At 35.3% G+C, this 13,993-nt stretch overlaps 2 protein-coding genes across 3 annotated transcripts; one reads left to right on the top strand and one right to left on the bottom strand.

Annotated features, from left to right (window-relative positions):
* Nucleotides 1–1,667: 1,667 nt before the first annotated feature.
* LOC147552770 (uncharacterized) lies at nt 1,668–7,055 on the top strand. Its single transcript, XM_086670696.1, has 2 exons — nt 1,668–1,896; nt 3,811–7,055. The coding sequence occupies exon 2, from the start codon at nt 3,881–3,883 to the stop codon at nt 6,872–6,874; it is 2,994 nt and encodes a 997-aa protein (XP_086526822.1). The 5' UTR covers nt 1,668–1,896; nt 3,811–3,880; the 3' UTR covers nt 6,875–7,055.
* A 321-nt stretch (nt 7,056–7,376) lies between these two features.
* Nucleotides 7,377–12,256, bottom strand: LOC147552769 (AT-rich interactive domain-containing protein 2-like). 2 transcript variants are annotated; one of them, XM_086670698.1, is made up of 4 exons: nt 11,572–11,748; nt 10,276–11,312; nt 8,700–8,777; nt 7,377–8,476 (listed from the first exon to the last, which is right to left on the bottom strand). In XM_086670698.1, the coding sequence occupies exons 2-4, from the start codon at nt 11,230–11,232 to the stop codon at nt 7,535–7,537; spliced, it is 1,977 nt and encodes a 658-aa protein (XP_086526824.1). In that variant the 5' UTR covers nt 11,233–11,312; nt 11,572–11,748; the 3' UTR covers nt 7,377–7,534. The 2 variants fall into 2 exon arrangements, with proteins under 2 accessions (XP_086526824.1, XP_086526823.1); XM_086670697.1 differs by having other exon boundaries at nt 10,276–12,256.
* Nucleotides 12,257–13,993: the final 1,737 nt, after the last annotated feature.

Here is a 13,993-nt window from a genome sequence, read left to right as displayed (position 1 = left end):
TTAGGTGGCTCACCCAAAACCACTATGTCTATTCATAGTTTTAAACCTCTAGACATTTTAGCATTGATCTCTATGGATCTAATTAAAATGAGAGATTTTGACATCTTGTTATTCGCATTGAGTGCCAACAAGGAAAGTTTTTACGAATCGAATAGGTATGTATAATTTTGAACCAACCTTGAAAGTATAATTATTAAGAGAGAGATCAAGTCACGGAGAGATGGTTTGTTAACGAGGAAGTTATATTATCTCTTCTCAACTTCCATCAAAATAGTACCAAATCAAATCAGTCGTTTAATCATTCCAAATTCCCAACACTCTTGCAAAAAACCCATAGTAGCGTCGAATATGTTCTAAATTGAGCCCTAAAATACAAGGTCCTAAAAATTTAAGTTATTCTTCTGCCCTAATTTTCGCATAAAATGTTGTAGATAGATATAGTTACCCTTCTATACTATTTGTACTTTACCTATTACCTAGTAAGTGAATGTAAAAAAAGAAGTGATAATTGGTGGGAAAGCAAACACACAAAAGGGCAAAGTCAAACAAAGAAGGCTCCTTTTGTGAAATTCAAGGACACCCAATTTCATGCCTCCACGATTATGTGTACAAGTTTAAGTCAACTTTTGACACCATCCTTACACTGACTTAAAAGTGGGACCTTTTGATTTCCTCATTACAAGTTTATAATATTAAGTTACAACCATCCCATCAAGACATGATTGGCCCCACATCTATTCTTTCATTTTTCTTCTCTTTTTGGTCATTTAAACCATTGAGTTTTCAAACCTTTTTTGTTTTTTCCATCTCAATTAAAAAAAAGGAAAAACTGCTTATTTTTTCTTGGCCAGCGCTTTGGGGAAAGCTAAATAGTTTCCGGGGTGTGAAGACTTGGTCAAAAATTGGTTAATTTTGTTTGACAATTTTATTTAAGGGAAAGCAAAATAGCTTCTCCACCTCAGCTCTCTCTCTCCACCTCATCTTCTCTCTCTCTTCTCCGATAGATCGCCGGCCGGAAAATTTTTCGGCCGGCGACCATGAAAAAAAAAAAAAAAATTTTTCTCTCACATCTCTCTCTCTCTCTAAACTCCGGCGAAGGGGGTTTCCCTTCGCCGGAGTTCCGGTCTGTTGAAGAACAGACCGGAACTGGTCTGTTCTTCAACAGACCGGAACTCCGGCGAAGGGAAACCCCCTTCGCCGGAGTTTAGAGAGAGAGAGAGATGTGAGAGAAAAAAAAAAAAAAAAAAAAAATTTCATGGTCGCCGCCCGGAAAAATTTTCCGGCCAGCGACCTATCGGAGAAGAGAGAGAGAAGATGAGGTGGAGGGAGGTGAGGGGGAGAGTTTTTTATTTTGAACCATATTCCTCATAAAATATGTTTCCCCGGAAACTTTTCAAAATTTTCATATTCCCTTTAAAATTTCACACCCCGGAAACTATTTAGCTTTCCTCAAAGCGCTGGCCTTTTTCTTTATGCAAGAACCATTGAAAAAGAGCTTAAAATGGAAAAAATTAGCTTGATTGTATTCAAAAGGCTAATCATGAAATGGGCTGATTTAGATGAAATCATTGACCATCAAGTGGTGTAGCACATGCGTATGCAGCAAACTTAGATGGGCTTATGTCATAGTGAATCATTTAAATTGAAAGAGTAGTCCGACAGATATAGGGGTATTTTAGACTTTATGACACTTTCCAAATAAATCATCCAAACGGACCAAACCTTCCTATTTTCTCTCTCTCTAGAAATCAAACCAACCTTCAAACACACACTCCACAGTCTTTTTTTTTTCTCTCATCCCCAAAGAAGAAGAAGAAGAGTTGATTTCTTTACTCGATTCTAAACCGTTTTTTTTACTGATTTTAACAAGAAAAGGAAGTAACTTTGAACGTAACGGTACGTTAAATACTCTCTCAATCTATGTTTTTTTTATTATGTTTGTTTTGTTAGATTTGATTATGGATCTGTTCTTGAGTAATCTTCTTCTTTTGGGTATTTGATTCTTTGTTGTAAACTATTGCATATGAAAAGGGTTCTATGGATTTCTAATTTTGATATTTAGGGTAAGTTTTGCTTTTATTTTTGGATGGACTTTGTCTTATGGATCTATCTTCATGAAAATGGAAATGGGTTTTTAAGATTCTTCAGCTTTGATTAGCTTTTTAGGTTTTTTTTTGTTTAACTTCATTGTACTTTGATCAATTTTTCAAACTTAAAATTTAATGGCATTCAGATTTCTTCCATTTAATGTTGTTTTTATAGTTCTTATGTTTTATTAAAACTTTGGATTAGGGCTTATATTAAACAATGGTAGGATCAATTTTTTTAATTAACTTGTTAGTTCATTTTGTTAAATGAGCCTTAATTAAATTCAAATTTTGATATATTTTTCTTTTGAATTTCTGTAGTTCAAAGTTGTAATTAGGTCCTTTAGATACTAGTTCAATCTCAAGTTATATGGTAAATGAGATGATGAAAAATTAGACCTTTTTCTAGGTTTTGTATTAAATCAGGGATAAACCCATCTGAAGGATGAGCTAGATATCCATCAAGAAATGGCTAGAACCCTAAAAACCAATAAAGAAATGAAAAATATTGGAAGTGTTATGTTATACCCTTAAACAACCTTATCACTGAAACAACCTTGGTGTATTTATAAACCTAGAAGAATTACATGATGCCTTACCCGGCTGTCACATAAAAGAAAGAACATGTTAGTTAAGGTAAACTGTGATGAGTCACGATTAAGTAAATTTTGTCGTATTGTACTTACATGCAACCAACTTCATATGATTGACACGTGCACGTCTTTAGTCTTGTTATCACCACAGAACTTATCTGAACTCTGTCAAAACATTTCGTCCCAATTAAGATTATGGTTACATTCTTTTCGATGAATGTTGGCAAATATTGACTGGCCAAATTATGATTAAGTTATGATTTTGCATGGACATTGGCAATGTTCACAGTCTTCCACCCTGAGTTTATAGTAAGTGAAAGAGGCAGTGAGAGATTGAAACAAATGATTCACGGTTAAGACACTAAAAGTAGTTGAAGTCTCTCAAGAAGGAATAACAAAATAATAGCAGCTTTCTGCGCGTAAACTTGATTTCTATAGACTGCAATTCCTGCTTAAAAGTGAAAGGTCAGATTAAACCTAATCAAAATCCTGCAAATTAGTAACTATTAGATTAACAATAGAATAGGTATTAATGAAACATAGACTTAAGTGACTACTAAGACTACTTGAGCAGCATTCACATGTGAGAGGGACCTATTTGCTGACTTTAATGCACATCATTAATATTCTCAAATTTAAACAAAATCTATGCTTCTATATTTGGGATTAAGATCTTTCAAGTTTAAACCTTTTCTAGTATAAAACCCTTTCGGATGTTCCTATAAAGTTCATAAAAATTCATCTATAAGGTTTTGGCAGAATATCTGAATTCTTTGACAGAGAAAATTAGATACTAAAAGAGTAGCAGGGGTTGTGGTCCCTAATTGACACATATGGGAACCTTTAATACCATATAGAAAAGTTAAACTAAATTATGACCGACCCTTGTCACAAATTCTAGTTATCTACTTAAATGGGAACCACTTAATGCTATTCCTGGTCTCTCTATTTTCTGTATTTGTGCACCTAAAGCCTACGCTATTTCCTTAGTTCTGCACTTCTCATCTGTGGTATTAATTGCTAACTTATCTTTTAATTGTTTTAATTGGTATTATTCGAAAGAGATTCTACTTCAGTCCTTCTCTTTTAATTTTAGAAGGTGGTTACTAAAAATGTTATCTTCACTGCAGATAGCAGCAGATGTAGAATGCATGGGAATTCAATCTTTTTAAGCGTGGATCATTGTATGAAGATGGATATATGGAGCTTATCCAAGACAGTTCCAAGCTTAGAACATTGTCTACTTCAATGTCAAGAAACTTGTCATCTTCTTCTTCGGCATTTGTCTCTGCTAGTCAATCACCCTTTTTCTCTCCAAGATCTCCAAGCTTACAAGGACCTGAATCAACTAGATATGAAATTCCGTATTCCTCTAACACACCATTCTTAATTGCTGATACTCTTAGTTCAACCACTGCTACCAAGACACAAAAATCTCTATCAATTGGTCAGGTTGCTTCAGAAAACAGTTTACCTGCTCGGGGTGGTAGTAATGAGGGCGGTTTCAGTAGATCCTCAGTACATGATCAAGTTTCTACATCTACTGCAAATTGCAAAAGCAATTCATCTAGTTGCATCCAAGGAGATGACATTGCTCAGTTTTGGAATAAAGAACGACCTAAAAAATGGGGGAGAAACCACGGGAGATTCCAATTTGGGCAAAGTTCAACTTCACTATCATATAATAGGCAGAGGAGTTTTGATGTGTATATAGGGTTCCATGGGCGAAAGCCTTCTTTGCTTAGATTTACCAAGTGGTTACGTGCAGAGTTGGAGATGCAGGGAATAAGCTGTTTTCCAGCTGACAGAGCTCAATGTAGAAGCTCTAGAAGTTCTAGTACTGTCGAGAGGGCAATGAATGTTTCTACTTTTGGTGTAGTAATTCTCTCTAGGAAGTCTTTTGGGAATCGATACAGCATAATGGAGATAAGAAATTTTTTGGCTAGGAAAAACTTGGTCCCGGTTTTCTTTGATTTGGGTCCAGGTGATTGTCTTGCTAGAGATATCATTGAGAAGAGAGGGGAAATGTGGGAAAAACATGGAGGTGATCTGTGGATGTTGTATGACGGGTTAGAGATGGAATGGAAGGAAGCTGTCAATGGACTTTCTCGTGTCGATGAGTGGAAATTAGAAGCTCAAGACGGTAATTGGAGGGATTGTATATTGAAAGTGGTGGTTCTATTAGCGACCAAGTTGGGACGGAGAAGTGTAGTGGATAGAGTAAATATATGGAAGGAGAGAGCTGACAGAGAGGAGTTCCCTTTCCCTCGGAATGAGAACTTCATTGGGAGAAAAAAGGAACTTAGTGAATTGGAACTCATTTTGTTTGGTGATGTTAGTGGAGATGCAGAGACAGAATATTTTGAACTAAAAACTAGACATCGGCGGAAGAATCTGGTGACAAATCGGACTAATATCAACAAGAAGGAAGACAAATTCTTGGAGCAACAAATAGTGAGGAATACTAAAGGGAAAGAGCCAGTGATGTGGAAAGAGTCTGAGAAGGAAATTGAGATGCAAAATGTCGAAAGTCCTCAGAGACGCTCAAAAGATGGTGGAAAGCATAGAAGGAGAAAAAGATCGATGAAGATAGTTTATGGTAAGGGAGTTGCTTGTGTATCTGGGGACTCTGGTATTGGCAAGACGGATCTACTGTTAGAGTTTGCTTACAGGTTTTCTCAAAGATATAAGATGGTATTGTGGATAGGAGGAGAAACTAAGTATATTAGGCAAAATTATTTGAATCTTTCACCATTTTTAGATGTTGATGTTGGAATCGAGAATCGATGGCTTGAGAAACGCAAAACCAAAAGCTTCGATGAGCAAGAATCCGCTGCCATTCACAAAGTGAGAAAAGAACTAATGCGAGATATTCCTTTCTTGGTTATAATTGATAACTTGGAAGCTGAGAAGGATTGGTGGGATCAGAAAACAGTAATGGATCTCTTGCCGCGATTTGGTGGAGAAACCCACATTATAATCTCGACTCGTCTTCCTCGAATCATGAACTTAGAACCTCTAAAACTCTCTTACTTGTCTGGAGTCGAAGCTATGTCTCTAATGAAGGGAATCAAAGAATATCCTATCACAGAAATCGACGCTCTCAAGGTAATTGAAGAGAAACTTGGAAGACTAACGTTAGGCCTAGGTATTGTAGGGGCTATTCTCTCTGAGCTACCTATAAATCCGACGAGACTTCTTGACATTGTTAACAGAATGCCTTTACGAGACTTGAGATTAAGTCGAAGGGATGATTCTACTTTGAGTCAACAAGCTTTTCTCATTCAACTTCTAGAAGTTTGCTTTTCGATATTCGACCAGGCAGATGGACCAAGGAATTTAGCTACTAGAATGGTGCAGGTTTGTGGATATTTTGGTCCTTCTTCTATTCCAGTTTCGTTATTATCTCTAGCAGCAAATCGAGTTCCAGAGAAACACCAAAATGCTCATATATGGAAGAAGTGTTTGAACACATTAACTTGTGGGTTTTCGAGATCCGACACAAAAAGATCTGAGTCCGAAGCTTCCTCCATGTTGGTAAGGTTTGGTATAGCTAGAAATGGGATCAATGAAGACTTCATCCATTTCCATGAGATAATTAAGCTTTATGCGCGTAAAAGAGAGCTCAGTGGGGTAACTTATGCCACGGTTGAAGCAATCAGCGTCCGGGGGTTTGTGGACCAAGACTTGGACCATTTATGGGCTGCCTGCTTCTTGTTATTCGGGTTCGGGACTAATCAACCTACCATTCAATTAAAGGTGCCGGATCTCTTACTCTTTGTGAAACGGGTCATTCTTCCTCTAGCCATTCGAACATTTATGACATATTCACGGTGCAATGCCGCTTTAGAACTCCTTCGACTATGCACCGATGCATTAGAAGCTGCCGAAGAATCCCTAGTTACCCGAGTGGAGAAGTGGTTGGATAAACCTCTTTGTTGGAGGCCAGTTCAGACGAACGCACAATTGAATCCGTTACTTTGGCAGGAACTAGCATTGACGAGAGCCACCATTGTCGAAACCAGAGCTAAATTGATGCTCAAAGGAGGAAACTATGATATAGGAGATGATTTGATCAGAAAAGCTTTGTTCATTCGAACTTCAATCTGTGGTGAGGATCATCCTGATACAATATCGACTCGTGAAACTTTGAACAAACTCATGAGACATATGACAAATAGTGAGCTTACTTAACTTTGTTTTTTTTATTTCCATATCAAGGGTTATTCAGAGTTTTGAGTTCTTAATAGATCACAATTCTTTCTTCTTCTAAACAAGTGTGGTGGGTGTGGGTTTAAGATTAGATTAACAAAAAGGTCTAAAAATAAAACTGTTTTATCAATTATTTAAGATAGAGGAAGTGTCACTTGATTCCTTTTTTTTTCTTTCTTTAATTCATTCTATTTGTTAGTTGCAAAATAACTTATAACTCTATAGTTGCCAACAGCACCACGAGTCTTTCTCCGCTCCCGTAATGGTTGCAGGCAAACGACTATTGTCAACAACTTAAAATAATTATACTCAGTGAGTTCCTTTAGGGAACGGCGAACATCTGTTTACGAAGGATTTTTTTTAATTCTTGTAATCAATTTTTCTCTTTTAGAATTGTAATTACTTTTTGTGTTCTAGCAACTAATATAATTTTCTCCAGTTTAGAAAAAAAAGGTGAGTAGCATTATCATCAGAAGATTCAAAATGAAACAAAAAACTCAGTATACAATTTCACTTTTTTCCAACTTGAACTCCATCTTACAAAACAAAAAAGAAAAGGAATACAAAAAACCATCACCATTATCAATATTATGTGAAGTTTACCCCGATTTTATACCTTCAACCGGTACTAAGTAGGTAATATTAGAAACAAATGAACTGAGTATTCGTCGGACAGATTGTGGATTCAGAATCAAGAACATTTCCTTCACTTTCATACCCAAATTCTGATTCATCATCATCACTATCAATATTATCTGGAGTTACCCGATTTTGATAACATCTTCGTCGCAGAAGAAACACATTGAAGTAATAACTAACCAAGCTTGTTCTTTTCTTGTCGTGAAAACATCTCAATGCTTCATCCCAGAAACACTTCGCTAACGATCGAGGATTTAACTTCACTATTTCTTTGAACTTGTTTTCTTCGGACTTTGTCCATGAAAGTGAAACTCCTTCACCCATAAACTGAAATCTCCAATAATAGAATACCAATCCTAACTCAAGCTTCAATGTCATCCTTTTTTCTGCAATATGAAATCTAACACATTCAACAGAACCTGGGATTGTGCAGCAACATGAATCTTCTCTACCCTTTCCGATCAAGTTGATACCAGAGAGAGAATTCGAGGTTTCAGCCGTTAATGGCCAACGCCGAGTTCCCAACCATTTTGAATCACTTTCAGAAGGCACACCAGTCCATTCTGGAACTTCTGCTTGAAATTGTGAACCAATGGGTACATGTTTCTCACGTTGATTTTCGTCAAGAGGATCGAGTGTATCTGCACTAATAAGATCAGCAATGGCAACCAATTTCTTACTAGAGGGATTTTGTCGTCCAGCTTTGGAAGGGGTTAAACATGTTCTTAAGTTGATTTGAGAGCTTGAAGATGATTCAGATGTGTTAATCTCAACTGTTTTACGAAGCCTTTTGCTGGATCTTACCTCCGCCGAGCAGTCAATTTCTGCAACTTGATCCTTTCGAGGTAAGTTGATTTGAGACGTTATAGATGATTCGTGGACTGTTTTACGAATCCGTTCAGTAACTTGATCCTCGTAATTGGATGGATTTATCTTCTGCTTTTTCTGCAATTTCAAATGAGATGTATCCATGAAGATGGTGACAGTTACCATATTTCTCTAGGGAAATATTCATCGAGGCTTTAGTGAAGTTTGGAAAAGTTGGGCGGTGGTAGCTTTTGAAGAATACAATTAAGCCCTCAAAATAATGCCTAAACAAATATGCTCCACATAACCTAAATAGACAACAAACTTGCAATACGAATCAAAGACAAAAATAAGACCTAACCTTTTTTGAGGCCACTTTCGAATCATCCTTCTTCCTTTGATTGCTCTTGCTAGCAATTTGAATGTTTATCCCTTCTACCTGAGATAATTTTATCTAACATCCGTTAACCTTCTATTTACAAAAACATATCCGATTAATTATATATGTATAGATATAAACAATATAAATACTGAAATTGATATAGAAATATTCTGTAACTTAGAAATTTCAAGAGAGATGGATGGATAATATTCTTCCACAAGTTTACCTGTTTTCCAACTGAGAGGAGAATCCAGAGAAGCAGATAAATCATTAAAGTACAAGTTAAAGCTCAATTGTTTAAAGTAAACAAACTAGAATTGTTTTGAATAATTGAAACTAGATTGGCAATAAAATGTGATTTGTGAAGGGCAATTAACAAGGAATTAGTGTTTAAATAAAGTTCAAGTTGTTGTGTAATTAATTTTGGGCGGTCGTGGCTTCAGGGTGCAAATTGAAGTTAATTTAATAGGGTTCGGGGAATTGGAATGAACTTCGAAAAATTGGAATAAATTTGAAAACTGGAATAAGCCGATAGTGACCATTGGAGAATTGGATGAATTAGAAAATTGAAACAAAATTGGGCACTGATGGGTTCACAACTTCACGGTTTGGAATACAAGTTAACATTTGGAGAATTTAAGTAGGGTCTGGAAAAGGTGCATGGTGGTGGCATTTGACTGGGTAAGATATGGTATTTGGCTATTTGCAAGTGGGTTGAGGGCCAATAAGCTTGGGCTCCCAAATTCGTTTGTCACTCTTCAGTTTCCTCCACAAAACTAGTCGCCCAAAATGCATACTGTGCAAACTGCACATGACTCCCCCAAAAATTTGAGTAGAAACATGTGTCGCTAAGTTGTATGATCTAACTACTCTATATATGGTGAAAGGGTTATACATTTCAGCAGATTTGTGCACAAAATCATAGTTTGCCCTTTCAGGAAATGACAAAGTTCATACAAGGAAGAAAAAATTTCTAGGCTCCTAACTATCACAGAGGCCACTGTTTTTCAATGATACCGATGTGACACAGGTATCACTAAGTGCATAACTGCTTTTTGATAGTACGAGGAGTTTGATGCCGGAAATTCTCGCAGATATACGGTGACTAGGTCATCCATTTATCCACTTACAATTTGTGTAATTTTTAAACTAGTTACATTATACACAAAAAGAAGTCAGCCTAGAGTGGTAATTTATGGTCCTAACAACGTAACACGACTGTGTGCAAGCTCATATAAGATGTACATATAAAATCTCATATTATACCTACTAGCTACTGAACACAACAAGAGCACTTGACAAGATTTCCCAAGTGTCTGACACGAGTATAAATCCCTCCTCAAGTGATGTTGTAGATTTAGTACAAATTAGAAATTGATCGAACAAGTTTATGGAAGAGTGTCACATATGTTTAGCCAAATCAATAACAAAAAGAACAACCTAAGCTATGCAAATGAAAACAACAAAACAATCAAGATATGCAGAATTCATATCTGCAAGAACAACAAACCTTTTAGAGATAGAATAATAAAAAAAAAAAGCTAGGATTTATTACCTGTGAATGCGAATTTTCTTCTTGCACAAAACCATCTGCTCTTTGGAAAAGTACTTTCCGAGCTAACAAAACCATGTCCTTAAAATCCATATCTCCACAAACATTTTCTTTAGGAACCTCTGCCAGCTTCTTAGAGGCAGTAGGAGCCTTTCGGCCCTTCCCCATCTTCCTTACCCAATCTAGCATTTCAGATAGAGTTTCTCGCTTCCTCTTCCTAGAAGTAGAATTTTCGTCAACATTACTCGGATCCAAACTCTCTAACTCTTCTTCTTTTCCTTCTTCTCTATCATCATTAACACATATTGTTTCAGTCTTTCCTATATAAGAAACTTGAAACTCATTCCACTTCGGATAAACCATATCAGTTTCCACAAACATCTTCCTATGATCCGAAACTTTTCGTAAGAAATCTTTAAACATCGAATCTATCTCTAATCCAACCAACACTGAACATAGGTTTTCAATACTATTAACTAAATCAAATTTAGCATCAATGCCTTTTTCTTTGCAAATTTGTGATACCCATTTATCCAAAGTATATAAATACTTGACATAAAACAATTTCATACATGAAGCAACTTCAGAACAAAATCCAGATTCATTAGCAACTGAACCCCATAACCCATTTTTTGAAACCAAATCATATCCACCTTTTTCTCTCACTACACAAAACAATCTAAACAAATCAACAAATTGCCCATCTCCAAGCATTGCAGGTAAAGGTCTAAAAATTTTGTAGAGAGAAATTTCTTTCAGATAAACAGAGAGAATTTGATGAAACCAATATCTAAGTTTACTATCTGTACTAATATTATCATTATCAAGACTAATCACTTTTGTAGATGAATCATCATCATCAATATTAACATCTAAACAATACCCATTTTTCTGAAGATCTCGAATAATTTTAAAGCAATCTAAACCACACCCATCATTCAACATCGACCAACCTGCCATGAAAATCTCAAATCCACAATAGAAAACAAAATGATCTTCTCCCCTTTTCTTCTTTGTCTATTTGAAAGTCTGATTTGAATCTGAAATGAAGAAAAACGAAACAAAAGATCAAAATTGAGTACCAAAAGATTATCTAGAAGCAGATGGAGACGATCTAGGGCAAGAGGTAGAGAAATCTATTTCACTCTCTAAAAAAATTTCGATGTCCCGCGCTTTCTTCCACGTAAAATTTTTGCAGGAAAAACCCCAAGTTGAGGAGGGGTATTTAATTTGGAACTGAGGTAGAAGACCCTCTATACAAAATTTCAATTTTGTTGGGGATGAGAAAGGGAGTAGTACCAGTAAGAGTTGTTCATTTATTTGAGAGAGAGAGAGAGAGAGAGACAGAGGCAATTTTTTTGGACCTAGAAATGTTGTTAGAAGACAAGAAAGGGGGTAATTTTACTAAGCTAGGGTTTCTTTTGTAGTTTTTACTCTATTTGTGGTTAGAATAGATATCAAAACCCTAGATTGTGTATTTGTAGTCATATAGAAAAATCTTTTAAGAGAAAAGATTGAGATATAAAGTTGTCGAGATACGTGTAACAAGTGATATACGAGAGGGATCGAGATGAAGAGATCCGACGATCAAGATGAACTGTTTTACGACCTAATTTTTTCTGAGGGTCGGCTGGTGTCTAAGTTTTTTTTTGTTCCTGAAAAGGGAGTCCAAGATATTAGAAGATATAAAAAATTTCGAAAGATTACTTTCATATCTTTAAGAGAGGGTTCTAAGAATTAAATCATTCGATTATTGTAAACGAATCACAACAAGAAGCATAAAGTACGTAGCTGTGTGCCTTCACTCGAAGATGTAGGTTGTGAATATCCGACTGAACCTATTTAAATATTGTTTCAGTTGTTTCATGTTTATCTATCTCCGATTATAATATAATCGTGAGTTTACTAAGCATTAAGACTAGAAAAAGATCACATAAATACTGAAACATAAAATTTTAGAAAAGTGTTTTTGAGGACGTAAATCAGAGAAGCTGTGTAGACAAAAACGAAAGATAATATAAGTACTAGAAGATGAGAAGAGTAGAGAAAAATGAAGATCTTGTAGTGTTAAGATCATATGTCAAAGCAATTGAATGCTGAAATAACAGTCAAGAAAGCAACTAACTCTAGCTAGAATTGTATAACAATATTAAAAGCAAAACATCACTTACGATTATTATGGTTATAAAGCTTAAGACTCGATTCTTTTTATTCGTGTAGCTCCTCGAGAAGATTATAAGTGGATAACGCTCTGAGATAACAAATCTTACATCTTACTAAGGTGTCAAATAGTTGATTGTAATTGAAGTTGAATTATATTTCACTCCTTACAGAAACTATTCAATGGAATAATTTTCAGGCATTGACTTTTTAATCGGATCATCAGTGTTGGTACAAAGAAAGAACTCAAAATATTTGTTATGTTTTTGGAAGATTTGAATTCCACCTATAGTCTCTCAAGATATCTTACCACCAAAATCCCTTGTTTTTCCAATTGTGCTTCTTTACTACCACAAATTCCAACTAGAATACAATAAAGATAAAAATCCAATTATCCGAAATCCCTTGCTTTCCGAATTGTGTTTATTTCATGTTAGTTATTGCAAAGAAGTAATAAAATAATCCGAAAATCTCATTTTGGAGGCCCTTTAAAATTGGAGGCCAAAATCACCGTCAGTGACTTTGGCCCAGGACAGGACCTGCATGATTCAAAAAAAATCTAAAACACAAGGATGAAACCCATAATTGTATAACAACAATCTTGCACCATATTGTGGAGGAAGATATTATCAAATTCCGAAGTTTGATTATGTGGTCGAGAAACATTTTCTTTATTATATTAGAGACACAAAAATTTAAAAGAACACTAGTTTAGAGGGAGAGAAACAAAAAAGATAGAAAACAGTCATGACGAAGCAATGAATACCATTGTTACGATGAGTATCTCATCACACATGGCACATGTATCCTTGATATTTGCATTTCGTAAGAATTCTTAGGTTCTCTCTATCATATTGTGAACAGAGAAATACTAACCGTAAATAGATAGTTCAATAGCTTCAAATTCAATTGACAATATATATGTTTATATTTACATGTGTCGAGGTTAGTAGGAGTCTCGTGGAGAGTGCAGAGGTTGCACTAAATTATGATAATGGTTTGAGCATAAATGAGTTTTAGTTCAACAAAAAAAAACATAAAAGAGTTTTTGTTAAATTGCCACTACTAAATACCCCTGAAATATGTCAACAAAAAGAATACGTGTGAAATATTTTTATCTTTTCTTCTTCATTTAGTTCTCCATTGTCCAAACAGTAAATTCATAAATTTTATTCCTTTTTAAGTCAGATTCTTTGTGGGATAAATCTAGCAGTTTCATTTGAAGTGGTTCACCAATTTCCAAGGATTGATCTCGTCAAATTTTTTTTTTTACAAGGATTGAAATAAGTGGGACGATTTTTTGTGGGGAAAATCGATTTTTTAAACTAAAAAAAGTTATTTTCCAAATGACCCCCTAGTTTATGATCAACTTCCCATGTAGCCTTTTAGTTTTTCAAAAATACCCAGATAACTCACTTTTCACAGTTGTCGTTAAGAGACTGTTAAAGTCAGATTGTATGTTCTAAAATTATCCTTATGTTATGTCATTTCATAAATGTGCCTCTTCCCACAACACAATTAATGATGCAAGAAAATTAATTGTGTTGGTAAAGTTAATAAT

Source organism: Eschscholzia californica, unplaced genomic scaffold, assembly GCF_041429995.1.
Source record: "Eschscholzia californica isolate CP2 unplaced genomic scaffold, dmEscCali1.0.p SCAF_3, whole genome shotgun sequence".
Classification (NCBI taxonomy): domain Eukaryota; kingdom Viridiplantae; phylum Streptophyta; class Magnoliopsida; order Ranunculales; family Papaveraceae; genus Eschscholzia; species Eschscholzia californica.
The sequence above is the reverse complement of the archived record's forward strand: the minus strand, read 5'-3'. Positions and strand labels throughout refer to the sequence as shown.